We start from the raw sequence: 27,976 nt of genomic DNA on the forward strand, positions 1-27,976 counted from the left end.
TCAAAATGATAGCCTACAAACAGCTCACTTAAAAGGTAGCCTATAGTTTATCCAAAGCCTTATGTGGCAACTTGTTTACAACTTAAACAAAAATATATAAGGTTGGCCTGCAAATTGACGCCACGTTCTGAAATACTTTACAAGCTAAAGGAACAGATAAAGACACGTCGCGAATACTGTCTAGTAGGCAGCTTGAAGCTTCCCAGTCTGTGAGGCTTTTATATAGCCTAGCTCCAGCTGATCGTGTTCAGCTTCCGGGTAATTCTCAAAACACTTCCGCTAAACTTCCTCTGCTTTACTTTCATTGTTGACAGTTTGTTATCTGCGGGCAAATATTTTTTTTTCAAATCCTAGTTAACAGTCGGATTAACTGTTGTCCGTACATCTGGAAGGACATGTCTCTCGTTTATTAGTCGGAGTGGCCGCTGCGTCAGTTGTGTGGTGAATGTTTTCTTCACTGCTAGTGAGCTAAGCCGCCTAGCCTGCTGTACAGCTGCTGTGTGTCTGGGAATCTGCACTGAAAGCCAAGATTATGTTTCTCGGTGGGCTTTTGTTATGCTTTTACTTGTTTTAAATAACGTTAACCTGTGCAGCATGGAATCTGAGGGAATCGTCATCCGGATAAAGACGCCGGTGGGGGACATGGACTCATTAGTGGATTATCCATCACATCTAAACTTTAACGATTTGCTGGTGAGTTGCTGGTTTACCTGTATTTACAGTGTTTTCCCATGTGACATCTCAGTACATTTTAGAGGGAGAAACCATTCATGGAGTATGTAATACCTTAATGAGTGGTTTTCAGGATAATGGTGCTGATTGACAGCTGTCAGTCAAATGTTTGTCTGCTCAGTGATTCTCTATTTTGGCAGGCCGCGATCAGGGATGTCATGCCTGAAACCACAGTCACCGCTTTTGAATGTGAGCATTGTTATTATTTTTAATTATTTTACTATTTTCATGATAGCCAATTAAATAGTATGTATGAAACAAACAGAAAATAGGACTGAACAACTGTCATTTTCTCTTATCAATGCTGTTGTCTTTATTGAACAAAACTAATCGGTCAGGCTAAAGGAATGCAACAAAGTAAACTCATACATTTGCAGAATGCATGATAAAAATGGTTGTTTAAATTGGCAAATGATTAGCTGTTTTAGATTCAAATGATTCTCTTATATTTCAGATGAGGATGAAGTTGGTGACCGAATCACAGTTCGCAGTGATGAGGAGCTCAAAGCCATGCTGTCGTATGTGAGTATACCTCATGTATATAGTGGTGGTCAGAATTAACGGCACCCCTGGTAAATATGATAAAAAATGGCTGTAAAAAATAAAGCTGCATTGTTTATCCTTTTGATCTTTCATTCAAAACATTCGCAAAAATCAAACCTTTCATTGAAGTAAAATAATTGAAAGTGGGGGGAATCACATTATAAAATAAATGCTTTTCTCCAAAACACGTCGGCCACAATTGTTGGCACCCTGTTATTAAATACTTTTTGTAATCTTTTTTTGCCAAGATAACAGATCTGAGTCTTCTTCTATAATGCCTGATGAGTTTGGAGAATAATAACTGACCAGAGATCAGAGACCATTCCTCCATACAGACTCTCTCCAGATCCTTCAGATTCACAATTTCATGTTGGTGCTTCTTCTCTTCAGTTCACCCCAATCATTTTCTATATGGTTCAGTTTAGGGGACTGGGACGGTCATGGCAGATACTTGGTTTTATGCTCAGTTACCCATTTTTGTGTTGATTTTGATGTTTGTTTTGGACCGTTGTCCTGATGGAAGATCCAACCACGGCCCATTATAAGATTTCTAGCAGAGGCAGACAGGTTTTGATTTTTTATCTGTTGGTATTTGCTAGAATCCATAATACCATGTATCTGAACAAGAAGTCCAGGACCTCCAGCAGAAAAATAGGCCCACAACATATAAGATCCAGCAATATATTTAACCGTAAGCATGGGGTACTCTTCATCCCTGTTTGCACCAAACCGATCTGGTGGATCATGGACAACATGTGGGGATGTAGGGGTTGTTTGATAATTTTTTTTAGGCTTTCTCTATGATCCTTGGAGAGTCTTTGGCCGCTCAAACTTTCCTCCTCACCGTGCATTAAGACAATATAGACACACGACACGTCCTCTTCCTGGCAGATTCGTAAAATCTTTAGTTGATTGGAAATTCTTAATTATTGCCCTGATGGTCAGAATGGGGATTTTCAATTCTTAAGCCATTTTCTTACAGTCACTTTCTCTTTTGTGATGCTCAACAATCTTTTGCTGCACATCAGAACTATATTCTTTGGTTTTATTCATTGTGATGGATGATTAAGGGAATTTGGCCTTTGTGTTTCCTCATATTTAAACTCCTGTGAAACAAGAAGTCATAGCTGGACAATTTCATGTTCCTAGTCACCCTGGTGTGCTAAATAAAGGTAAATATTAATGAGAATATACTTGAGAGATATTTTACTCATAAAAAATTCTAGGGGTGCCAACAATTATGGCCAGCGTGTTTTGGAGAAAAACATTTATTTCATAGTGTGATTTACCCCCCAATTTCAATTCTTTTACTTCAATGAAAGGTTCGATTTTTGCCAATTTTTTGAATGAATGATCAAAACAAAGGATAAACAATGCAGGTTTATTTTTTTACAACCATTTTTGATCATATTTACAAGGGGTGCCATTAATTCTGACCACCACTGTAAATACAGCCAAACTCTTTGAGTCCTTTGATTCAGCTGTTAAAGTGTGATTTCAACATCATTTCTAAAACATGTTTAATAGCCAGATTGCCATTGAAGAACTACATTGCCTAATTGTAAACCAAACTCACCAACAGAAACGTCACTGTCATATTGAATTTAATGCAGATGAAAAACGAGGCTGTGGGGGATAGATGTACAGTCTTTGCAACGGTGCGCACTAAATAAAAGAGATCACACAATCAATTTTATAACTCACAACTTTCAAAACAGTTTTATGGAGTTTTTGTCTACTGAAAGTTTAGTTTGCTGAACAATCGGTAGGTTGTTAAACAACCGTATAATTCATTGAATCCACTGTCCTTACAGTAGCTGTCAAAAGTTTGGAAACATTAACATTTTTTATGAATTTGAAATCTCTTATGCTCATCGAGGCTGCATTTATTTAATCAAAAATACAGTTAAAACAATAATATTGTGAACTATTATTACTATTTAAAATAAATTTATTTATTTGAATATATTTTAAAATGTTAATTTATTCCTGTGATGCAAAGCTGAATTTTCAGCATCATTTATCTAGTCTTCGGTGTCACATGATCCTTCAGAAATCAGTCTAATATGCTGATTTGCTGCTCAAGAAACATTTAGCAAAATGATCAATGTTGAAAATAGTTGTGCTGCTCAACATCTTTGTGGAAATGGTGATACTTTTTTTCAGGATTTTTTTGATGACAATAAAGCATTCAATGAACAGCATTTTTTTTTTTTTTAAATTGCTTAAAGCATTTATTAAATATATTTTTTGTAACATTATATCTTTCTTCACTGTCACTTTTGATGATTGTTTCCACAAACATGTTAAGCAGCTAAACCTGTTTTCATTGATAAAAATAATAAGAAATGTTTCTTGAGCAATAAATCATCGTATTAGAATGATTTCTGAAGGATCATGTGACACTGAAGACTGGAGTAATGATGCTGAAAATTCAGCTTTGCATCACAGGAATAAACCACATTTCTAAATTTATTAAAATCAAAAACAATTATTTTAAATTGTAATATTTCACTATTACTGTTTGTACTGTATTTTTGATTAAATAAATGCAGCCTTGGTGAGCATAATAAATTGATTATAAAACATTATTTTTTTTATGTTTCCAAACTTTCAACAGATACTGTATATCCCTCACAGCATCGTTTTCATGCATTAAAAAATGTAAAAATGGTGCTACTCTGATTAAGATCTATTAAGGTCTATTGTGTGAAGCATTGCGAATGATGTAATTGAATCTCTCTCACTGCTTATATATTTTGTTTATATATTAATATTACAATAAATCTAACATATATTGTTTTTATACTTATTAACAATTATAATGTTTTTTTTAATTACTTTAATTCAGATGCTTAAAACAACATCATTCGCAATACTTTATGGAATTTGTAGTTCATTCCCTCATTATGATTAAGTGCAAGTGTTGTACTTTTTCCTTTTTCTTATATTTCTTATTTTTTTCTTTTATTTTTCTAAAATTCTTTTTTCTTTTCTTTTTTTTTATTCAAATCATAGTTTATAATAGGGCTGTCATGATATCAGAGTTTCATTGTATGGTTATTGTAGCCAAAAAAAAAAAAACAAGAACTTCAAGAAGTCAAAATCAGTCACATTCATCCTTAACTTTATTTAGTGTTTTCTTTTTTTGGGCCAGTGAAACACTTAAAATACGAGTGTATAGGCAGGTGAATCGAGAGTTTGTAACCATAACTGTACAGAAGTGTACAAAAATAATGTACTACGTTTTCCTTTTTTTGGTGGTAACCAAGGTTAAGGTGTAAAACTGCCATCTACTGTATTTGAGTGTCATCGATATACTGGTGCCAGCTTATTAACAATAATATTGTATGTGTAATATTAACACAATATCAGCATTTAGTTTTTTTAAAATTGCTGCTGTCGTCAGTACCGATATATTGCAACAACTAGGGATACACAGAAATTTTGTCCGCAGAAAATTTTCGGCTGAAAATGGTATTTTCGTTTTTTTGGCCGAAAGGGAAAAAAGGCTGAAAATATGAGCTGAAAATACAGCAAATGCCTCAGCGTTCAGCGCTCAGATTTCACTTTCATGCAGGATTTTTTGTAATTCCATGTGTATTATACTTTATTTGATACTTGGCCAAAAAATAAATCTGTTAAATCTGATTCTGTTGCATAGAACTGAATAAAATATAATTTTAATAAATTTTCTGTCCAATTTTGGTGTGTTTCTTTAAATAAGTGTGGTTATTTCATTTTATTGGCTTGTATTATTTTTTAAATGAGATTCAATTCAATTATTGAATTTAATTAAAAAGTCTAATATTAATACAAGTATAAAAAAAAAAAAAGATTTTAAAATAAGAAATTAATTTTGGGTTTCGGTTCTTGGCCAATTGCATGCAGAATCTTGGCTTTTGATTTCAGCCCAGAATTTTCACTTTGGTGAATCCTTAGCAACCCTCGTTTGCAATGTTGTGATTCTTCTTGGAGCCAGTTGGTTCATGAGACACTTCAATAAAAAGGCTTTAATGAAATGCCTATGGAGCAAATAAACAAAGAAAAATACTTCCGGAACCAAAGCTGAGGAAAAGTGGGTGGTCACCGTTGCGCTCTATTACAGTCTGTTGTATTAGACCTTTGAATGCTGGAAGTGTTTTGTTGGAAGGGAAAAGCTATTACAAATCTATTATTCCAGATCTATTCACCCTTGGGGAAAGTGTTCTCATTACTTTGCTGATTGGCAAGGATGACAAGTAGCTACATATTTTCTTTTTTCTTTTCAATTTCTTCATCTATTTCCTTTTTTTCTGGCTTCACCTCTCGATGTTTCCATGGCAACGTGCGTCTCTGGCTCTCACCCCCTATTTTAAATTTTACAGGTGTTAACCAAGCAAGATTAGCAAAGGGAAAAGTGTAATATTAAATTCCTGCTTATTTCTCTTAATATTCATTATTTTTGTGTTGACTCAGGCAGTGGCCTCCCCAAGTGACCAGGCACAAATTGAAAATGTTCAAAATATTTGTGTGTCATGTGTTTAATAGAAAGCTATTGTGAACTTTTCCCCGATTGCGGATTTAAACAGTCTTCCTTTTCAAGTCAAGGAATGTTGTTGCCTACTCTTGTTTCCTCAGTCTGTTCTTCTTCTTTCTCTGCTTTTTATGTGGTGTTTTTAACGTTCTTCTTTTGAGACCGCCGTAAAAGTGCTTTCAATACTTACTGCTCACATTGTGGACACCAAACGTAATGACTCGTAATAGTTTTTCCCCCTGTGAAGTACAGTGGAAGTTAAATGAACTATCAACTTTTATTATTTATTATTCAATACTTAAAGTTTCGCCTCATTAGAAGCACAGCCCTCTTGGGTAGAGGAATTTTTCAAAATCCACTTTCAGCTGGTGTTGTCTTTTACCCCCCATCAGCTCTCAATGACTCTCGAGTAGCCATGGGCTTTAAAACCACCGCTTCTGCAGGAAATTAAATTACTTATATTTGATATTTATTTATTTTTAGATGCTTTATCAATGTTGTACCTCTCAAGGCCATTGGAGTCATTAGCCAGATTAGGCCAGAAGGTGACACACTGACAATGATGTCTCGCGGGTGTCCTGCTCTGCCTGAGTGTAATTCAACTTTTTTTCTCTGTCTTGATTAATTCTAGTTTTGAAATGCACATTCTGACATTGGAGATGTTTGCGGGAATGCGAGTATTCTCATTTGTCATCGCAACATTAATGCTTATACACAGAGAGACTTTCCTCTTAAGGAACGTGCCATCGCACATCACGAAAAAAAAAAAATCTTTGAGCCCATATTACTCTGACAGTGAATATTACCGCTCGTTGCTGTTGCAGATTGCCTCCCCCTTGCATTTTGGTTAACAGCACAACTGAGTCCACTTTTTCTGGAAATGAGCTTTTCCTCCCATGATGCTGTTTGCTTCTCTGGGGAGAGTGCAAGCTGCTGAGAAGGGTGGAATTTAATATGCGTGTAACATGTTCTGTGGCTTGTGCCTATGTCTGACTGATCATTGTGGTCATATTTCAAGCGTGTGCCCTTTGCCTTGGTGGCTCTTGGGGTCTCTGTGGGGACCTTTATAAATTTGCTTCAATTAATTCCATGTGAAGGGATCTACTGTTATGTAGACTTAATAGGAATTAAGAGATGACTTCTTGCTTTACAGGTGCGAAAGCTAATTCACAGAGCTCTCTGGTGAAAACCGACCTTCAAACTGTCTTGACTGCTCTGGTAGCGATCATCAGTCTGAGGTCTCTGAGATGTTCTGGGTCCCCGGTGAACCCCTTCTTACCGTTAGCCTTTCCAGGATGTTAGTTCAAAGTTAAAGACTGACCCATGTCAGATGTAGCCTCGCCAGCACACACACAGACACAGACACACACACACAACACACACACCACACACACAGGCACTGATCTCCCAGGCTGGGACGGCTAATTACAGAGCGCTTTACTTGGGGTGTGTTAATGATCGGGGTCCAACAGAGCGGAGGTCCGACTCCTCTGTTCCCTCCAGCTTTCAAGCTGCCTTCCTGTGATCAAACTGCCTTTAGTTATTGTCCAACAAAGGGAGGTTTCTTTTAATACACTGTTACAGATTAGTTAGGTAATTGCAGCCCTAATCGATAAAGCAACCGAGTGGAAAATTAAAGGTGTGTGTTTTGGTAGAGCTACATGGTTTCAGTGCCTGCAGGCAGTGCAGAGAGGTGACAGTGATAAATAGGGTATTTAATAACAGCTGCTCTAACTCTGCTTCCTCTGCATGTCCTCGCGCGCCACAACGTATTCATCACGCATCCGCACGCGGCGGAGGGACGGTGCCGGACGGCCTTGGTTAGGCTTGCTTTTGACCTTTGTCTTGTTCTGCCTTTGTCTCTCATTCTCTCTGTCTCAGTCTTTATTTCAAACACTGACACTCTCCCCTCCTCTCTTGTCCATCTGGATCTGTGGTTTTTAATGGCTTTATTGTGTGCGATGGGTGCTCTGTGTTTGGACACAAAGGTCTCGTGCTGGACTGAGAGGAGAGGACGAGCGACCAGATGGTTCTGTTAACCGAAACATCCATTGAATGTTCTTTTGGCAGGGGAGACAAATTTGTGCGAGTTCTTTTGAAATAGAATATTTGAATCTAGAATGTAAGTCAATGTACAGTTTCTGTAGTTTTAAAACTGCAACTGCAAGATCAGCTTCAGTAAATATTGAATATTATAAAATATAATAAATGTAATTAATATATACGACATGATGTCTCATATGTAACTACAAGCACAGTGCCAACAAAACTTGAAATCGAGATTGCTTTAAGTTAAATTTCTTTATTAACCGCATAGATTAATTAAAGAAAAAGAAAAAATAATTACACAAAAAGCTTGCCGTGATATTAATAATATCATTAATAGTATAATACAAGGTTTATAAATGCCAGACTCCATTTCAGCCTATTATGCAGTGTAATTAATTAATAGGCAGCCGTTACTGGCAGATTGCTTTTTTACGTCAGGCTGAAATGAGAAAACTCAGTGATTGGGCTGCGCCTGGCAGCCATTACAACGGATGAATTGATACAGAGGGTTTCAAAAAGATTACCTGAGCAGGGTGCCCGATTCATTTAGCGTCTTTTCTTTTCCCCCCAATACTGCAAGTGGCTCTGAGAGAAGGAGAATGTGACAATGCTTTATTTTAGGGTTCAGTTCTCGCTATTAACTAGTTGCTTATTATCATGCATATTACTAGGATATTGGCTGTTTATTAGTACTTATAAAGCACATATTAATGCCTTATTCTGCATGACCTTATTCTACATCCCTTAATCCTACCCAATACCGAAACTTAAACGCTACAAAAACTACCTTACTCTTAATAAGCAGTAAATTAGGAGTTTATTGAGACAAAAGTTGCAGTAAATAGTGAATAGGCTATGTGTTCCCCATACTGAAGTGTTACAGAGAATGAACAGAAGATTGCTTTGATACTCCGTGGGACTTTTTTTCTTAAATACTTTCACCGAGCGTAATATTGATTTGTGTGAACTACTGAAAAAAGGAACTGGACTGTTTTTAAGAGTTTTTTGTTTTGTTTTGTTTATTCTCCACAGTACTGCAACACAGTGATGGAGCACCGCATCAACGGACTGTTACCTGAGCCTTTACAGATATTTCCACGAGGTGTGTAAAGTGTGTGTTGGCCCAAATTACAGTTTAACACCGCAACAGTAAACGTGCCCGAGGCCCATCTAGAGCCTAGATCACTGTTGAAAACCCCATACTCAGCACTGCCCTGTTCACGTGCGTTTGTGAGCGTTTTCTGTTTAGCAAATCCCAAATTACTTCATGCTCAGTGGCTTCTGTGAGAGGAAGCAAATTCTTTATGAATACATTCACATTCACATATGCATTATTCTTTATGATATTCTTATTAGCTCCCTAAGCTGTATTTCAATATGTTTTGTAATGTTGCGGATAGACTAATTCTGTCTTTTTAAACATTTTCTGTAAAATATTCTGCTCATGTTCTTTTACTCTGGCCTCACTTGATCTACAATCTAGTCAATTTTCTTTTCAGCCGGTAAGACCCCAGGGATCCGCAACATACACGGCCTGAAGGTATGTGTCTCAATGATTGTTTCTGCAGAATTGGCCATGGATCGGTTATGCTGCGTACACTTATTGAAATGTCAATTGAAGTCAAGACTCTCTCTTTCTATCTGTCTCTCATTTTCTACCCCCTCAATGTTTTTCATTGTATTTCTATCTGCTTATTTGATAAACCGTTCAAAAATGTTAAGGCTTTTATGTTGACCAAGACTGCGTTTTAATTGATCAAAGCCTATTGGAACAGTTTTAAACCTACAGTTTAAAATAGCTGTTTTGTATTTGAATATATTATAAAATGTTTCATTCAGTCTTGAGTGTCACATGATCCTTCAGAAATCATCATGTTGATTGCTCAGGTAACATTTCTTAACAAAACTGAAAACATTTGTGCTACTTAATGTTTTGGTGGAAAACATGATTTTTTTCAGGATTCTTTTTAAAAAAAATAGAAAATTTTAACTGAACAACATTTATTTGAAATGGAAATCTTTTGCAACATTATAAATGTCTTTACTGTCACTTTTTTTTATAAATGTCTTTACTGTCAAATTTAATGCATCATTGTTGAATAAAACATTAATTTCTTTAGCAAAAAAAAAAAAAAAAAACTCTTTCCAACCCTAAAGTGTTGAAGGGTAGTGTAGTTTCTGTTTACCTAGATAGTATAATTGTTCTTGTTTTGTGCTTGTTTTGGTTTAATTCCGAATTAATTGGCTTGAAAAGGGTAAAAAAAACTGATAAACTGATCTAAATGAGGTCTTCATAGACACTAATTAAGAACAGAATCACTGCTTTATTGCACTACACTATACGACCTACAGACCTCAATTAATCTACTTATTTATATAGTGTCTCTCTTTGAGCTTTTTTCCTTCATTCTCCCACTGCGATGCGTTAGTGTGGCTCTGACAAGAAGCAGCTTCATGAATCCTCTTTAATGACAAATAAAGGACGTGATGTTGATTCATTCTTTTTTTTTAACCCAAGGATGTTCCCAGAGTTATATTTAATTTTGCCTGATAGATGAAGTGACCCCTTTCCTCAAGCCTCTCTCTTTATTTCTCTCTGTCTCCCCCACAAAAGCCAATTAACCTTGCGGCCAAACCAGGCAGTTTGCTGTTGAATCACAGGTTAATTAGCACAGGGTTCTGATTGTCTTTGTTTGCCTGCAGGTGAACACGCGGCCCGAATCCTCGAGTGGCAGGAGCTCCTCTGCAGCTGATTCCCGGTCCAACGATAGGTAATACAATTCTATATTAATCCCTCAAGTTTTCTACATTGCTTGTTAAACAGCTTAGGGTTACCAACAATATTTCTAATCAGAGGAATCCGGCATCCATCATGCCTAAGACCACCTCTTACCTGTGGTAAAATCACTGTAACTTGCAGCCTCTTGTGGCTTGTTAATAGCGTTTTTTAAATTAGGACTACCCTTTTAGGTGGATCAACTTTTATTTTATTTTATTTTATAATACATTTATTTTTATTACAAAATATTTTTATTTCAAATAAATGCTGTTCTTTTACTCTCTATTTATCAAAAATCCAGTTTCTACAAAAACTATTTAGCAACAAAACTAAATTTTTGTTTTTAAAATTAATAATAATAATTTCTTGAGCACCAAATCAGCATATTAGAAGATTTCTGAAGGATAATTTTGCCATCACTTTGCCATCACAGGGATAAAAGTAATTTATATGGAAATAATATTTATATTAAATTAGAGAAGTTCTTTTAAATTTTAATGATATTTTACAATATTACTGTTTTTACTGTATTTTTGATCAAATAAATGCAGTCTTGGCGAGCATAAAGACCCCGATATACTCACGGCGATGTTCTTTTTCGTTGTTCGCTTGGTAAAACGAAGTTCGAAATACGTGACCAGCGATATCTGTTAGCGAACATCTGACGCCGCACACACTGCGGAGAGCGAAGTTTAGATGAGTATGTAAATATGTTCTGTGTGCTTTCTTCTCAATAACAAAATAAAAACAACAAAATTGATAAACCAGTAAGCATTTTTTTTTATAATTAAGCAAAAGAAAAGCATCTGACCATAGCAATGTGGATACATTTGCACAAGCTCTGCAATTCGGCACGTGACAAGTTAAGTCACGTTATGTTTATTTATAACACTTTATACAATAGATTGCTTAATCAAGCAGCTTTACCTTATTATACATGAAAAACGGTGTCAGTCTCTCATTTCAGCTGAAGAACAACTTAATTTTCTACTTTAAAGCAGGTCTCCAGTGTGTTCATGTTTTAACTTGCTGACGTCTGACCTTGACAAACTGAACAGGAGAAATGAACGGGAAAATATTTTCACGTGAAAGAAGGCGGAGCCTCCGCACACAACTGCCTATCACGTAATCGTCACAGACCAATGGTAGTTCAAAGGTGTTTACCACCCACAGCAAATTTTTCCGGAAAGTTTGCTTTGGCAAGCTGTTTTGAACTTCCAAAACGAACTCTAAACGAACTTCGTTTTGGCCTGATTTTGTTCGAAATGACGTCACAGCAGTTCGTTCTTTGATTTCGCTTGAAGTATATCGGGGCCTTAAGAGACTTACAAAAACATCATCAAAAAATGTTACTTCTCTCAAACTTTTGAACATTAGTGTACATTACCAAATTGAATTCCTGTTTCTTCAAGAATAATTGTGTCCAATTCTGGTGTCCTTGTGCTTAGGAAATAAGTTGTAAAATAATACAGAAAGATATTAAAGGAATTTATAGTAAAAATTTAGACAATAAGATATTAATCAACAGGGCCTTGTTGTAAACATTTACATTTTGGCTTTAAAAAGATTATTAGCTATAGTAATAGGACAGTTTTGAGCTGATGTGCTGCTGGTGACTAAACAACAAACTCCTACTTGTATATACTCTTGTGTCCATTTTTTTGTTCTTCCTTGTCGTTCGTTGGTCATCTTCGCTTTATTTTTTGCGAAGCATTATTTTGCTTCGCTTCAGCTATGATAAAGAGACATCCACTCTTGCATGGCATGTTTGTGCACTTTGGGGGCAGAGCAATGAAGAGAGGGGTGTGTTTGTTTGGGTTGATTTCAAATATTAACATGTTTCTCAGAAGTTGTGTACTGCACCTTTAAAGGTGATATTGATGTCTCAATAATGTAATTCCCTTTAATAAGATAAACACTAACAGGAGATGGTAATCTTCATAGCCTAAACATACAGCAGAAACATTTTGTCAGTTATAATTGGATCTGGTCTGAGATAATATAAAAACCCTGGCAGAGGACAAAGACCTGCAGTCTGAAGGCCAGTGTGTGTGTGTATTCAGCAGTGATGCATGTCCGATATTTGCAAAGCCTTCTATTAAGTATTCTATTCTCGTACACAGTTTCATACTTTTGATTTTTTCTTCAGCAGTTTAAAAAAGTCTTCAGCTGAGCTTAAGAAGATTTTGACGAATGGACAGGTATAGTAGCCCTCTCTTCACACTATTTACTTCTTCATATCTTTTTGGACACACACACATATAATGCACAGTATCATCAGTACCAATCAACCAGTGATGCTTCACTCATCCCATTTCATTTGTCACTTTAGGTTCTCTGTGTGAATGTGCAAAAGCATCTATTGATTGCACATAACAGGCTGTTCACTGACACTTTCTCTGTGGCATAGATCTTTATCTTGAGTGTACAGAGCTGTGTCCTTTTGCTGCCCACCCCTCCTCCTTTCCCTGTCACCTCCTCTTCCCCCCTTCACAGGCCCTTAGCTGACCAGCCTGTCAACTAAAGTATGTCAGATAGACAATTAAGACAGTCACATCCCCTGTGACACCAGTAACATGCACAGTTAATAGAGCACTAGCATCCTCACACACACACACACACACGCGCGCGCGCACACGGTGTCTCTCTCTCTCTCACACACAATGTCTCTCTCCAACACTTCAGCCTAATCAAATGTCCTGCATTGGGCCCCTGTAGTCGGGGTGAGGACTGTCAGCAGAGCATTGGCTTCACATCAGGTCCAGTTCACAAGGGGAAACACTTCCCCTACAATAACACACAAAACACTGACTAACCAGTTGCATTAGCAATCACAAACAAATGACTTGGATTGGATTGTAGAGAGAGAGAGAGAGAGAGAGATTACATTTGTGTATATCTCAACAGTGTTTGTCAGTAGAGTCTCTACTAATAGTGAAGTGTAAGTTTTATTGCTTCAAAAACAGCGGCATTGCCACCTTGCTACTGAGAAATGTCATGTATCTTTTCAGTTGCTAAAAGAATTGTGGTTCTAAACTCTATTCTAATGTCAATGATTGAGTGGGAGTAAATTTTTTGACTGGATGAATTGGTTCAAAGCTGAAAATCTTCTGTGGCTGTATGGAAGCCATACACACTGACACACATAATAACTTACTTTTGAAGATGCTTTAGATTATTTAGATAAAGTAGGGTTGATGGATTTTGCTCTCCTTGAATAAAAACAGTATCTAGAGGGGAATTTCTTTCTCATTTTTTTTTCTTTTCTTTGTTTGTTTGTTTAGATAAATGAACATGACCTCCAGTACCAGGAGCAACTCGGCCATGGAAATGGTGGAACTGTTTACAAGTGAGTGCTACTCTCGTGTTTGAGATTTTAATTAGACCGATTGTGATCAGCCTCTTCAAAACCTTTAGTAAAATCTATAGGTTGTCTGCACTCATGTTCTGATTAATTTTACATTGGTCATGTTTTCAGACATCCCTCAAAACCTTTTCAATATTATGATTCTTTAAATGTCTTGAGACATCAGAGTAAAGGGAGATGCTCCTTTCGGTGCCCAAACTATACACCCATCCTAAATGATACAGTGACAGGACAGGACTGGTCAAAGCCATCATCTTACACACACAGTTCATTTTATTAATTTCTTGAACCGAGTGACCGTTGACAAGGGTCTGTGTGCTTTTGTGGATAACCCAAACACTCATCATATTCTTCTATTACTGGAGGAGCACCTCTGTGTTGTTGGAAATTGTTCAACCATTTTAAAAAAGCCAATACTGCAACCCAAACATAAATGCAGTCTGACAAGCTCAGCACTAAATGTGTTTGCCTAGAATAATTTTTTTCCCCCCTCAAACAAAAGAAAGTGCTGAATATTGCATTCATCTCCTAATTCAAACCATTTTCCCTTTTTTTTCTCTCTTTTAAGTGATAGATAAGAAATACAGCTGATCTGAACATAGACGTTTCCTTTTTAAGTCTGTATAGAACATCCATTAAAAATCAATGAAAACTTTGATCTCACATAGCAAAAAGGATGTGTTCTAAAAAAGACCGTAATACCAGGAATGTTTTTATTTATTTATTTTTTGTTCACTGCATATTCATGATCTTTAAAGAAAGGAAACATTCACTGTTATTGTGTTTCCTGCTCAGACTGACAGCTGCAGTGCAGTACAGGTAGCGGGAGCTGTAATGTAATGTAATGTAATATAATCTCTGATGTGGCTCGTAGGGAAATTTAGGCCAGTGTCCCATCCATCTCCACAGCTGTCCTCGATCACCTCTACTTGCTCATGTACACACACACTCTCCTTTATGCAAAACACACACCTTTGTGACCGTCAGACTGCATACAGGATGGTGCCAAGGGTATTTGCTTAAATTGCTTTTCTTAAGAATAAAAAAAAAAAACATTCTGTAAGGCTTTAACCTAACCTGCACCCCTTGATGTTGTGTTACTGTGTTTATAACCCGCGTCTCTCTTACATATCCAAGAAAAGAGTTGACCAAGTTAACCAAACATTCTTATATTCATAGACTGAAATTCTGAAAAATTATTTGCAACACCTGCATAGATCCAAAAATAAAAATGCCACTTTCTACATTTCTCTTGACTTGGTTTTGTGCTCTCAGCACCCAATAATACACCACTCAAAACACATTATGGTCAGTACAAACTAGGGATGCACCGACACCACTTGTTCCAGAACGAGTCCGATACCGATACTTGCATTTTTGGTACTCGCCGATACCGTATAACCGATAACTGTATTTTCACTGCATTTGTAATTTTTAAATGTATTGGTAGAGAAACCAAAAGAATATAAATCATATTAGTTGGCTTAATTTGTTCATCAAATAAATATTTCCTTCAGTTATTTTAATGCTTAATTAAGCCTGCTAAAATGCATTGTATTAGCTTCTGTTACTTTCACTCCTCATTCTATTGCTATTAGATCATATTTTATCTTTCATTTAATAGTACAGCACATATTTAGAGCTTCTCCAGCAGGGCTCAATGCTGAAGATTGGGTCAGTGGTACAAATGTTTAGACACCAGTGAAATATCAATTCTTTATTCCAATTTAGATACTACAACAAAAACTATAGTAATCAATCAAATGTGAAAAAAAACACTGCATATTCATTACTGAATAAATTAAATATAGATGGATATTTTTGTAAAGTTACAAAAGGTAGCCTATTTAGTCAAGAGCAGTGAGTAATTTATTTGTCCTTTGTTTGATTAACATTAAAACACAGCAGCAGGTTAATAAGACTGCCGCCCCTTTAAGGCCGGACGCACGGACCCCATTTAATATGCTGTCTATGGTCACTTGAAAGACGCTGGTTTTCGATGCGCGCACTTTGAATGTTTGCGTTCATGGAACTTATTGACTTGCACACGACCTGTAATAATGTAGGGAATCACTCGTTATACATAAATCAGGTAACAGTTCATGTTTTACTTACATATACGATTTAGTTTTAAACCAAATAACACGTGCTGAGTGAACGATCAGCAATCAAGAGCATTCAAGAAATCTCTCTCTCTCTCTCTCTCTCTCTCTCTCTCTCTCTCTCTCTCTCTCTCTCTCTCTCTCTCTCTCTCTCTCTCTCTCTCTCTCTCTCTCTCTCTCTCTCTCTCTCTCTCTCTCTCTCTCTCTCTCTCTCTCTCTCTCTCTCTCTCTCTCTCTCTCTCTCTCTCTCTCTCTCGTCAGTTTACGTAAATAATAAGCTACATCATGCCTCGTTTAACTTTCTTTGCCATTGATATCCGACTGAACTACAAACTTTCCACTGACGTCTGTAAAAAAAGTGATACGCTCGACCAGCTCGCGCACCACAGCTATGTGTTACTATATTTTGTTTAATGTTCCACTAATAAGAAACATTTACTTCATAGACAGCCTTCTTTTTTATCCCCATTATACTCTCTGTTGTCCCTGTTTCTTTGTCTGGACACAAGTGTAGCCTACAAACGCTTCCTGGTATCGGTTGTTGGTATCGGAGCATTTTTATGAGTACATGAGCTCAGTATTGGGGCCGATACTGAAGGTGATGGAGTGGGCAAGTATTTCTCCAGACCAGAACACTATTGAACACCTGTGGGTCATCCTCAAGCGGAAGGTGGAGAAGCGCCATGTGTCTAACATCCAGCAGCTTCGGGATGTCATTATGGAGGAGTGGAAGAGGGTCCCAGCAACAACCTGTGCAGCTCTGGTGAACTCCATGCCTAGGAGGATTAAGGCAATGCTAGATAACAATGGTGCTCACACAAAATAGTGACATTTTGGACACAGTTTTGACATGTTCACTTAGGTTGTATATACTCACTTTTTTGCCAGCTATTTTGACAACAATGGCTGTATGTTTAGTTATTTTCAGAGGACAGTAAATATATACTGCTATACAAGCAGCACATTGACAACTCTAAAATATATCCAAGTTTCATTTCTATAGTATTGTCCCTTGAGAAGATATACTAAAATGTTTGCTGAAATGTGAGGGGTGTACTTTTGTTAGATACTGTATATTATACACACACACTGCACCTGCGCACCTCTCTTTGTGGCTTTCTTTTCAGGTGAGGTGATCATCTGGTCATCTCAGGTTAGATGGCTTAGAGAAAGAGATGGAGAGAACTGTCTGGTCCGCACTGGCCATTGTAATCGAAACCTGTTTGTGTGGTTGCGTGCGTGTGTGTTCGTCGGCAAACGCACATGCATTCGATGGCTGTCTTCTAGAGGTCCATGAATACTGCATGACAGAGCTTTCATTACCTTGGGCTCTGGAGTGTAAATAACAAACAGAGAATAGGGACACATTTACGGGGGTCAGGACCACACGTCACTACGTCACCTTGTTCTGACCATGCGTCTGTCAGTCTTAAATCATCCCTGCATGACTACTCAGCAGGGTCAAAGTTCAAGGAGTTTAGCTGAACTTTGTAAATGGGCTTAGCAGGATCCATTACTGTTCAGGATGTCCTGAAGCGACCATTAAGACAACATCATTGGTTGGGTTGGCAAACTTGGCATTAGTAAGCAGTAAGTAGTCATTTAGCAGATGCTTTTATCCAAAGCAACTTATAGCTTACATATTACACAGACAATCCCTATGGAAAGACATAAGGTTAAGTGTCTTGCTCAAGGGGACAATGGTGATGGCTTATGACTCGCTACATGCATGATGTGGAACTCGCAACTGTGGTCTGCCTTCCGATCAGGCCTGAGCTATACCCATCACTACACATTAAGTCGTACCACCTCTAACAGGTGAAATCGCTTGAGTTTGACTATTCAATTGATCAGAAATTACTAGAAACCTTTTCCCTGGTTTCACAGACAATGCTTAAGCCTAGTCCCAGACTAAAATGCATGTTTGAGCTGTTTTAACTGAAAGCAACTTGCACTGTCATATCTTAAAATATGTTAAGGCAATTGTTTTGTCTTTTGTGCACATCAGTAATGTTTTTTGTCTATGGCATGTTTTTTAAAATCTACTTAAATGTCCTAATTGAACTAAGGCCTAATCCTGGCTTAATCTAAGCCCTGTTTGAGGTACCAGGTCTTTAAGATTTAATTTTCCGTACATTTTAATTTAATAATATGTGTTCCCAATAAGCACATATTGGGTGTATCACTGGGCAACTCTGTATCTTGTATGGCTCAGAATCTTCCAAAGTGTAAAGTGTACCTGCAGAGTACTCTGAGGTGAGATGGGATCGAGTGTCGTCGCCCTAAATGAGGGAAGTTAGCCGTCGCGTCACTTAGAGCGACATTAATTAAAGGCTTGCTGGAGTTACGAGGTGTCTGGAGCTGTAACAAGATCAGCCATCTATTTCCCATAAATCACATGCACTGTCTCAAACACGAACCATTACGAATTTGTGATACGTGCCTACGTACGGAGCGTCATAATCAAATCTTTTTCTTGTTCTGTTCTGTTCTTTCTTTTGTTTGTTTCTTTCGTGTTCATACACACAACACAGTGTGCCTGTGTTGTTGAATCCAACCTCGTTTGGCAGCTGTCTGTTGTTATAGTATATTATCTGGTGGAATGGACCGTGTCGTGGGTTATTGTAACCCAAACCCTCTTCAGCACCTACTGCAGTAACCAGATCCACTGCACGGAATGAGCAAGGATCATAATTAAATAATTGTGGCTTTGCCGTTAATTCGACCTGTAACAGGAGGCCTGTCTGGGAGAGCTCACGCTGAAACGGGAACGGAGCTGATAACGCTCCACAGCTCAGAATGTCTGAGGTTTCGCAGGTGACTGACTCAGGGTTGACCTCACCTGCATTTGACACTTAGGATGAGGACACCCCTTCTCTGTGCTCTTTTTTGAAGCAATTAAGATGCTGATAATCTGTAAATAAATACAAATGTTTAAAAAGCACCTGAGTGTCTTACTTAGTCATATAGATGTACATCTCAGGTTGCTGTGACTTAAAAAAAAATGCCTGAACATAGTTTCCATCCTTGAATGTCAGTTATTGAATGTCTATCCTTGAATTGTTCTGTGTACCGTGCCCTCAAAAAATTACACTTTTAATATGTTTAAATGCATTATTATATAATATAGATCATTTAAATATCTAAGTAAAATTGATTTTATATATAAAACTTTGGGGCCAATAAGATATTGATATATTTTTTAAAGAAGTTTATTATGCTGCTCACCAATGCTGCAGTTCAGAAATGATCAAAATCCAATAAAAACAGTAACATTGTGAAATATTCAAAAGAAAAACTACCTGGATATATTAAAAAATGTGATTAATTCCTGTGATGGCAAGGCTGAATTTTCATTAGCCATTACTCTATTCTTTAGTGTCACATGATCACATGATAGCTCATTGTTTCTGCCTAAACAAATACAATACAATACAATACAATACAATGTTAGCTCTTTAAAAAAAAAAATCTCACTGCTTTTTAGTGTTTTTTTTTTTTTCGTTTATTAATGTGTGCATTGTCATTAATCATGAATTGTTCCTGTTTTGACAGAGCATATCACCTGCTTGGGAAGAGAATTGTAGCAGTGAAGGTAAGAACAATACAAATGTCTATAAGCTTTAGAACCTCAAGCTACATAAAGTGAAAGGAATTCACTGATGCTCTTTTATAACCTTAAATAATAACATTTTTGTACATATTGTTTAGATTGCATTTTTGGCTTATTGTTCAGAATTACTTGGCTCACATAGAAAACCATGAAAACATACCAAAAACCCAACATTTGAGATTGAAACTCACATTCAACAAATGGATAAGAAAATCATTCAGCCAGTAAAAAAAAAAAAAAAAAGCAGTGCAGAAGAGGTGAACTCAGGGAGCAAGACCTCAGCGGGTTTGTTACAGGTGGACTTTACGGTGGCAGGATGCAATGAATGACTGCTGGAGATGTTAAAAGTGCTCTGCTAATTGACGAGCACAAAAGAGCAAATCCAGCACTCCTGCACGCGCCACCACAGTTAAGCATGTTTGAGACCCTGTGGCCCTCATACGACAGAGAGGCTCTTTCTTTTTCCATCTTAGCTGTTCTCTGTTCTGTCACTTCTTCCGTTCTTTTCTCACATTTTCTCCCTCTCCCTCTCTCGTCATCCTCATTTACATCTGTTTAGTTATCCTCTCACTTCTCTTATGTCTTATCTCCTATCTGTCCTCCTTTCCTTTCATTTCTTCTGCTGTGTCTGCTCATCTTTCCGTCTGCGCACTGCCTGGGTTTGCTCGAGCAGGGCTATCTATTTGGCTAAGGCTGTAAGTGATCTCTGCTGAGCTTTAACTGTGTGGCCTTGCCTTACTGCCTTACCTGTAATCAATTATTTCAGCGGGAGGCTGATAATCTAGCCTTAACTAAAGAAGCATTTTAGCTAGTCGCTGCTTCATTACAAAAGTGGGGAAGAGAGAGAGCAAATGCCTTGGTTGCAACAAACACACCCGTTTCTAGTTCGAAACGTTTGTAATGTTGGATGAAAATACAGCCGTGGAATATCTTTTTGCTATTTTAAATGGCAGACCATTGATTTTCCTGTCAATACTAGTTGAAGAGAAAACTCTTCGAGCATGTTTCTCAAGCATACATTCTCAATCTCAAAGTGAGCTTAAACAGAAGTATTGATGCAGTTCATGTAGATGATCACAATCAGAAAAGTTACCTGATGGGTGAGCAAAGAGTCTAGTATTGCATATGTGTGTTTGATATGATTTATTTAGCTTAAGAGTTCTGTTTGGGTGTAAATGGGTTGTAAATAAGTGCTTATTTAATAAATATTTCAGAAAGTTTAATTTGAGTGGGTTATTTCAAACAATGTCCTTGTGCTTGTTTTCCAGGTTATTCCTCTTGACATCACGGTGGAGTTGCAGAAGCAAATCATGTCAGAGCTTGAGATCCTTTATAAGGTCTGAACCTTTTTTCTCTGTGCTTGATTACTTGATCTGTATCTATATATTATTTTCAATGTAGTTCATTCCTCTTTTCAGTGGATAAGAGCACTTAAAATGTGTACTCGCGGTGTGATCAGCTACCTGAAATGCTGTATTCCCTCACAATTCCACTAATTAAACTTAGAGCATTTTGCCCTATCTTAAGCACTCAAGTGTCGCTTTGTTAGCTTTCTGTCCTTGAAGATGTCAAAACTTGAGTGAGAGATGAATATAGCCTTAAAAATAAATAAATAACACGCATAAATAATCTAAATAATTTGGTCTGTACTCCTACACTCCTAGAGTCTTCTCTACTACACTTCGTGTTTGATTAAGTTTGGAGTCCTTTTCCAGGTGGAAACCACATTCATGTAGATCTGTGTGGGGTTTCAGATTTCAGATTAGGTGTATTTGAGGTGTATGACTGTGATAAGTATGAAAGAAGTGTCATGAATTATTCAGGGATCAGTGCCTATGTAGTTTAGTCCATCTGCTCCAGTAACCTGCTCTGACAACAGCTGCTAGATAGACCATAATTGATACCAATCACTCTTTGCAGCGACGAGCCAATCACATCGAATAATTAGCCAGTTCCACATATTGAATGAAATACTACGGTGTCATTAGCATCACATGGCTTACTATAAATAACTACAAACCAAATACTTAATGAAAACAATTAGTCTCTTCTTTTCATCAGTGGTACATTTTTCTTATTAATAAATTATCTTTGACACCCATCAGGTGAATCATGCAAATTAGTCAATAAACGGTTAGCCTAAAAGTATAAATAAATGTTCTTTTCATAACACTACCATTCAAACGTTTGGGTTCAGTTATATATTTTTTTTTTTAAAGAAATGAATACTTTTATTCAGCAAGGACATGTTAAATTGATCACAAGTGACAGAAAAGGCAATTATGATGTTATAAAATATTTCTATTTCAAATAAATGCTTTTCTATTTCTTAATGCTTTCTATTCATCAAAGAAGCCTTACAAATGTATTACAGTTTCCACAAAAATATTAAGGATCTGTTTTCAACATTCATATCAATAAGAAATGTTTGTTTAATGTATATCTGAACAGAAACTTTAAATGGGAATAATAATTCACAGTAGTACTGTTTTTACTGTGCTTTTGATCATATAAATGCAGCCTTTGTCAGCATCTTTCAAAAACATACGAAATTTTACTTTTGACGAGCCCAAACTTTTGAACTGTAGTGCACATTTGTGATAAAGTTAGTAATAGTGATTTGTGATAGTGCTGATATATTTGATTGTGTTGTTTACAGTGTGATTCTCCGTACATCATAAAGTTCTACAGTGCTTTCTTTGTGGAGAACAGAATATCAATATGCACTGAGTTTATGGATGGTGAGTCTCATCTGTTTTGACATTGTCAAGTATCTGAAGGCAACGTTTGCACGGGAAGAGATCACTCAGCATCTCTACAAATTTAATTGAATTATTTGTTTTTGATGTAGGGGGGTCTCTGGATGTCTATTGGAGAATCCCAGAGCATGTTTTGGGCAGGATTGCTGTTGCAGTAAGTCCTTTCAATTCTTGAAACTGTTGTCGAGTAAGCATATCAGGGAATTTTGAAAACTGAAAGATATCGGCATATCCGAGAATGTAACAGCTCAGACTCCTGTGTGTATGTGCAGGGCCGTAACAAGCTCAACTGTCGCTCTAGGCAAAACACCGTTGTGCCGCCCCCGCTTCACACTCACAATTAAACACGATCTGTGAGATGCATGTGAAAGACTGGAGATTTTGTTTATTGATAAAATTGCACCTAATTAAAAGCATACACAAGCATGTTTTCTGATTTTTTTTAAAATGTATTTTTTCATTCTGCAACGTAAAACATCCGCACGCAACCACTAGTACAGCTGAAAATGCAAATTCTGTATTATATTGGGGATATTTAATTTAATTAATTAATCAATCAACAATACTATTGATCAGCATTACCAAACGTAGACGTTTTCCACTAGAAACAAACATTGATGTATTATTTTAATTTAATACTGTGAAGCTGCTTTGATACAATCTGTATTGTGAAAAGCGCTATATAAATAAACTGGACTTGACTTATATTATATAGCCTAATAAGTATATGCAGGCCCAGAGTGGACATTGGACGATTCGGGAGATTTCCTGTTGGGCCGCTGATAAATTGGGTTGGCAGCATTACCACTTCGACGTAAAGACAGTTTCACACGGGACCCTACAAGTCTCAAGTTCATTTTCAATGAGAGACTCACGGAAAGCGGCAAATCGATGATGGCTCTAGTTGTGGCGAAACGACTGTGTGCAAGCGGCGCTCGTACACCTGAAATCCCGTCACTTGCACGTGCTCTTCATAGCGGTTAAAAATATTATAAAAATGAATACATGGCGTATATAAATATTACGCACGCAATAAGGTGAGCTACATGATTTGTTGATGATATAAGTGCAATAATGCGCCGGCCCTGTGTTTGCGTGTTTTGTCTTTGTAACACTTTATTAGTGCTGAATTGTCATTTGCACCCTGTTCTGACCCTCATTACCCTCTCCCTCACGCTTTCTCGCAATAATCAAAGATATGCCACTGTTTAGATAATTTACAGCTCTGTCCTCTACAGACTGAAGACATAGACACACCCTTTCTAGTCTCTTCTGAGTTTTTCAATGAGTATGGGTGTTTGTGTGTGTCAATAGGTGGTAAAAGGATTAACATACCTCTGGAGCCTGAAGATTTTACACAGAGGTGAGAAAGCCACTTTTATGTAACTTGCAAAACATCTGAAATAATAATATCCAAATATTTGCTTTCAGTGTAAGATCTTCATTTAGGTCATTTAGGCATGTGCATTTAGAAGTGAATTAAGTACAGTACGGTTTAAAATTGAGGACAGTAAGTTTTGAATATTTTTATTCAGCAAGGGCATATTCAATTGATTAAAAGTTATAGTAAAAATATTTTTTTATCAAGTTACAAAAGATTTTCATTTCAAATAAATGCTTTTCTTTTGAATGTTCTATTCATCAAATAATATAAAAAAAGTATAACGGTCTCCACAAAAATATTAAGCAGCACAACTTTTCAGCATTGATAATCCTTCTTAAGCACCAAATCATCATATTAGAATGATTTCTGAAGGATCATGTGACACTGAAGACTTGAGAAATGGTTGCTGAAAATGTAACTTTGCCATCACAGGAATAAATTACATTTCAAAATATATTCAAATAGAAAACAGTTAGTTCAAATTGTAATAATATTTCACAATATTAGATTTGCTGTGACTGTTTTTGTGCACATAAGAGACTTGAACTGTAGTGAATGTGATAATATATACATGTTGGGTAGTAATGACCTACATGTCAATCTAAATTGTGTTATCATATTTCAGAAATCAACTGTTTATGATTAGATATTTTATATACAGAGTCAGATTTGTTTTTATGTATTGTGTGACACAATAATGTGTAATACATTTGTTGTTAATTAATTTGCTGATTGTGCCCCTAATTTTTAAAACAGACATACAGACTGACTTTCAAAGGAGACACACACATAGCATCACAGTGCAATGTAATCCTTGCCTTCGAAAAATGAACTAACTAGCTAGTATTCATAAAAGGAGTATTTAACCAATACTTAATGCAGAGTATTGGTTAAATTTACATAAAAGTTGAACTCTCTACCAGATTACACTGCAGAAGTAATCAAGTCACAATGGTGACATAATCTAATATTTTGTGTCTCTGTGTAAATGCATTGTTTCCCTGCGCAGATGTGAAACCCTCCAACATGCTGGTTAACACACGGGGTCAGGTGAAACTGTGTGACTTTGGAGTCAGCACGCAGGTATGTTCTCATTTGTATCCTGTGATTATTTGTTTGCATGTTTGTTTGTCTGCTTGAATGCGTATACTCGCACAAGTGCTTCTTATGTTGTGTATATCTGTGTATGGTGTGAGCACAGTCAGATCAGATCAGCCATTGTCCCATCAGTCTCCATGTCTCTTCTTCGTCTCATTCCTCCAGGGACTTCTTGCCTTTGCTCCCTAACCCCCAGATACCCCTTAGATTGCTCCTCACTTCTCACTTCTCGCTCTTTCTAATTACCACATTGAGCAGATATTCAGTGCTTGTGAGTGACGGCGTGTGTGTGCGCGTGGCTGGAGACAATAGCTCAGACTGAGAAAGTCAGCATCAGTTTCCCCTCCTCTTATACACTCAGGAGTCCAACAATGGAGCCCAATCACTCCAAACAGCCTTCTTTTAATTAATATTCATACCCATGTTCCCCGAAGACATTCTAGTTGAAGCTGACCCCTGGATGAGGTGCATGTGTGCGTTCTCCTCTGTGCCCATTCAGACCATGACACTGTATAGTAAACCTATGTCTCTCTTATTCACTTACACACACGCGCACACCGACGCACGTCAGGCCGCGGGGGAACGCTCTCATTATGTTTGTCCTGTCACTGCTGACATGTGCCATTGTGCCCGGATCTCACTGTCTCTCCCTTGTGAGAGTACAGACTAAAATTAAACCAGGCTGGCATTTCAATAACACTTCACAATAACACGCTCTTTTCAGTAGATTTAAATCAGTTTCTTCATACTGTGTTCTTTAGCTTATGGCAGAGATCTCAGGTCACCTGCTGTCACATCTGTACTGAATTTCAATGTTCAAACAGAGATAATAACTGTTCTGCTTATATCAGAGGACTGAATGTGTCAGCTTCTCTATATTATTGTTGGCTGTACACATAATGTTTAGGGGATAATGTTTCACCTTTGAGGTTGTGTGTGTTTGATGGTACTAGATATCCAATACTGTCACTGCTAAGATCTTCATCAGCTATTAGGATGAGTAACAGGAATCTGTTAGTTAGGTAGTTTTGAAGATAACACATTACAGTGAGGTTTAATTTATGGACATTAGTTAATGCATTAAGTATCATGAACAACAACGGTGCTTTTACAGCATTTATTAATGTAGGTTAATGTTAATTTCTGGGTCTACAAATACACTTCAAATTTCAAGTATACATTTATGTTAATGTATTATAAACAAGCATAAATTGACAATTAAGGAAAATATATTTATAAATTAACATGAACTTAGAGTTGTAAACACTGTAAATAAGTGTTGTTCATTATTTAATTAATGCTAACAAAAGGGTTACCATTTTTAATGTATTTATCTGTCGTCTTGTCCTTTTAAATGATAACTGTGATAGTACTACATTAGTATTACTATTGTTCATACTTGGGATTAGAGATTTGAACATACCCATAATCAAAATAAAATTTGGTACTTAAAAAGGATAGTTCACCCAAAAATCATGTAATCAATTATTCACCCTTATGTTGTTCCAAACCTACGTGACTTTCTTCTGTAGAACACAAAAGAGGATATTTTGAAAAATGTTGGTAACCAAACTGTTTTGGTTACCATAGACTTCTTTTGTGAGATTTTTTTTAAAATACCTTATTTTCAGAAGTGAGCTCATGCTGAAAATCATGCTAATTATAAAGGGAGTGCTCTTTGCTCACTATCTGTACATTATCCATTCAAAATAAAAATGTTTCCATTATTTTGCATTATTTATTTTTTTATGCTGGTAAGTACACAATGCAAAGTTTTGGGAGTGACAGATTTATTTAAATACTTGGTTGAATTCTAAGTTGTAATGATAGACAGTGATAACAGTGTCAATGGACAGGACAAAAAAAAATGTCAATTTTACTGCTATTGGCCCAAATTACTGAATTTTTGGTGTTGTTACAAAACCTTTGCATTGAATAATCTGCTTAACACCACAGAAGAAGGATTATGGACACATGGTTGATATGTTATTTCCTCTATTTGAGATTCTTGTTGATCTCCTGCTAAAAATATTTCGGTAACACTTTATTTGACAGTGTCCTTGTTAAACATTTTACATGTACTTGCTTTAATAAAAACAGTGAATTTTGCATAATTACATGCAAACTAAACCAAACCCTAATCCTAACCCTAACTACATGCTGTTGATTAATGTTACTCAGTACTTTAAATATATAATTACACTGTAACAAGGACATCATAAAATAAAGTGTAACCAATATTTTTTCTGCTTTCTTCCACAGTTGGTGAACTCCATTGCTAAAACGTACGTCGGAACCAATGCATACATGGCGGTAAGCAGCAGTCATTTCTTTAATAGTGTTTCTTTTCAGACAGTATTTCTACTTACGGAAGAAGGAAAGGCATAGGTCTTTCTTATCAGTCATACATGTTTGGTTGTAAAGGCTGTCAGTCTAGCATCTGCCTATAATGCACACAAAAAAATCTATTTTGCCTTTTACGGAAAAATCTAATTCTTTCAGAAGTACACGCAGGCACACACATATAGACAACAGAGCTGGTTAAATAGCTAAACATCTGCACAGAGGGTATGAATGTCTGTGTGACCTTCAGTGCCAGTTATACTCCAAGCACAATTCATATTGCAAGCTGCATTGTAATGATTCTTCATGTGTCTGTGTGTCTTTGCTTCTATAGCCAGAGCGGATATCTGGGGAACAGTATGGTATTCACTCAGACGTGTGGAGCGTAGGGATCTCTTTCATGGAGGTAAAACAGTCATATAATCATTTCTTAGAAAAGCCCACATATAGGGGTGGGCTCTATTATGATTAAGCTCATGTGATGCTGCTGTGCGGCACGGTCACAAAAGCTTATCATTCATTTGAATGTGTTTTTACGCACTGTGGTTTAAAAACAAGTGACTTAAAACCGTTAAAGCGCAGTAAGCAGAGAAAGACAACATTTCGCTATATGTGCATGCTGTCAGAGAGAAGGTTTCTAAGCGCTGTCTGAAAGACACTTTCTGTCTGAAATACTTACCTCACACACATA

General features: G+C 36.8%; 1 protein-coding gene across 2 annotated transcripts in view; it reads left to right on the top strand.

Moving 5' to 3' along the window:
- The first annotated feature begins 245 nt into the window (after positions 1–245).
- The window catches only part of map2k5 (mitogen-activated protein kinase kinase 5), a 58,833-nt gene continuing 31,102 nt past the window's right edge, over positions 246–27,976 (top strand). The window contains exons 1-16 of one of the 2 annotated variants that reach the window (XM_081359943.1): positions 246–693; positions 873–921; positions 1,187–1,254; positions 8,873–8,942; positions 9,340–9,380; positions 10,544–10,611; positions 12,769–12,820; positions 13,904–13,968; positions 19,644–19,683; positions 20,970–21,038; positions 22,361–22,442; positions 22,553–22,614; positions 23,775–23,823; positions 24,854–24,927; positions 27,205–27,255; positions 27,620–27,691. In XM_081359943.1, the coding sequence (XP_081216069.1) occupies positions 556–693; positions 873–921; positions 1,187–1,254; positions 8,873–8,942; positions 9,340–9,380; positions 10,544–10,611; positions 12,769–12,820; positions 13,904–13,968; positions 19,644–19,683; positions 20,970–21,038; positions 22,361–22,442; positions 22,553–22,614; positions 23,775–23,823; positions 24,854–24,927; positions 27,205–27,255; positions 27,620–27,691 (1,050 nt within the window). In that variant the 5' untranslated portion in view covers positions 246–555. The remainder of the gene's footprint in view (positions 694–872; positions 922–1,186; positions 1,255–8,872; positions 8,943–9,339; positions 9,381–10,543; positions 10,612–12,768; positions 12,821–13,903; positions 13,969–19,643; positions 19,684–20,969; positions 21,039–22,360; positions 22,443–22,552; positions 22,615–23,774; positions 23,824–24,853; positions 24,928–27,204; positions 27,256–27,619; positions 27,692–27,976) is intronic. The other variant, XM_081359944.1, reaches the window with a different exon arrangement.

This window comes from Scardinius erythrophthalmus, assembly GCF_964197995.2.
Source record: "Scardinius erythrophthalmus genome assembly, chromosome: 2".
Taxonomy (NCBI): Eukaryota; Metazoa; Chordata; class Actinopteri; order Cypriniformes; family Leuciscidae; genus Scardinius; species Scardinius erythrophthalmus.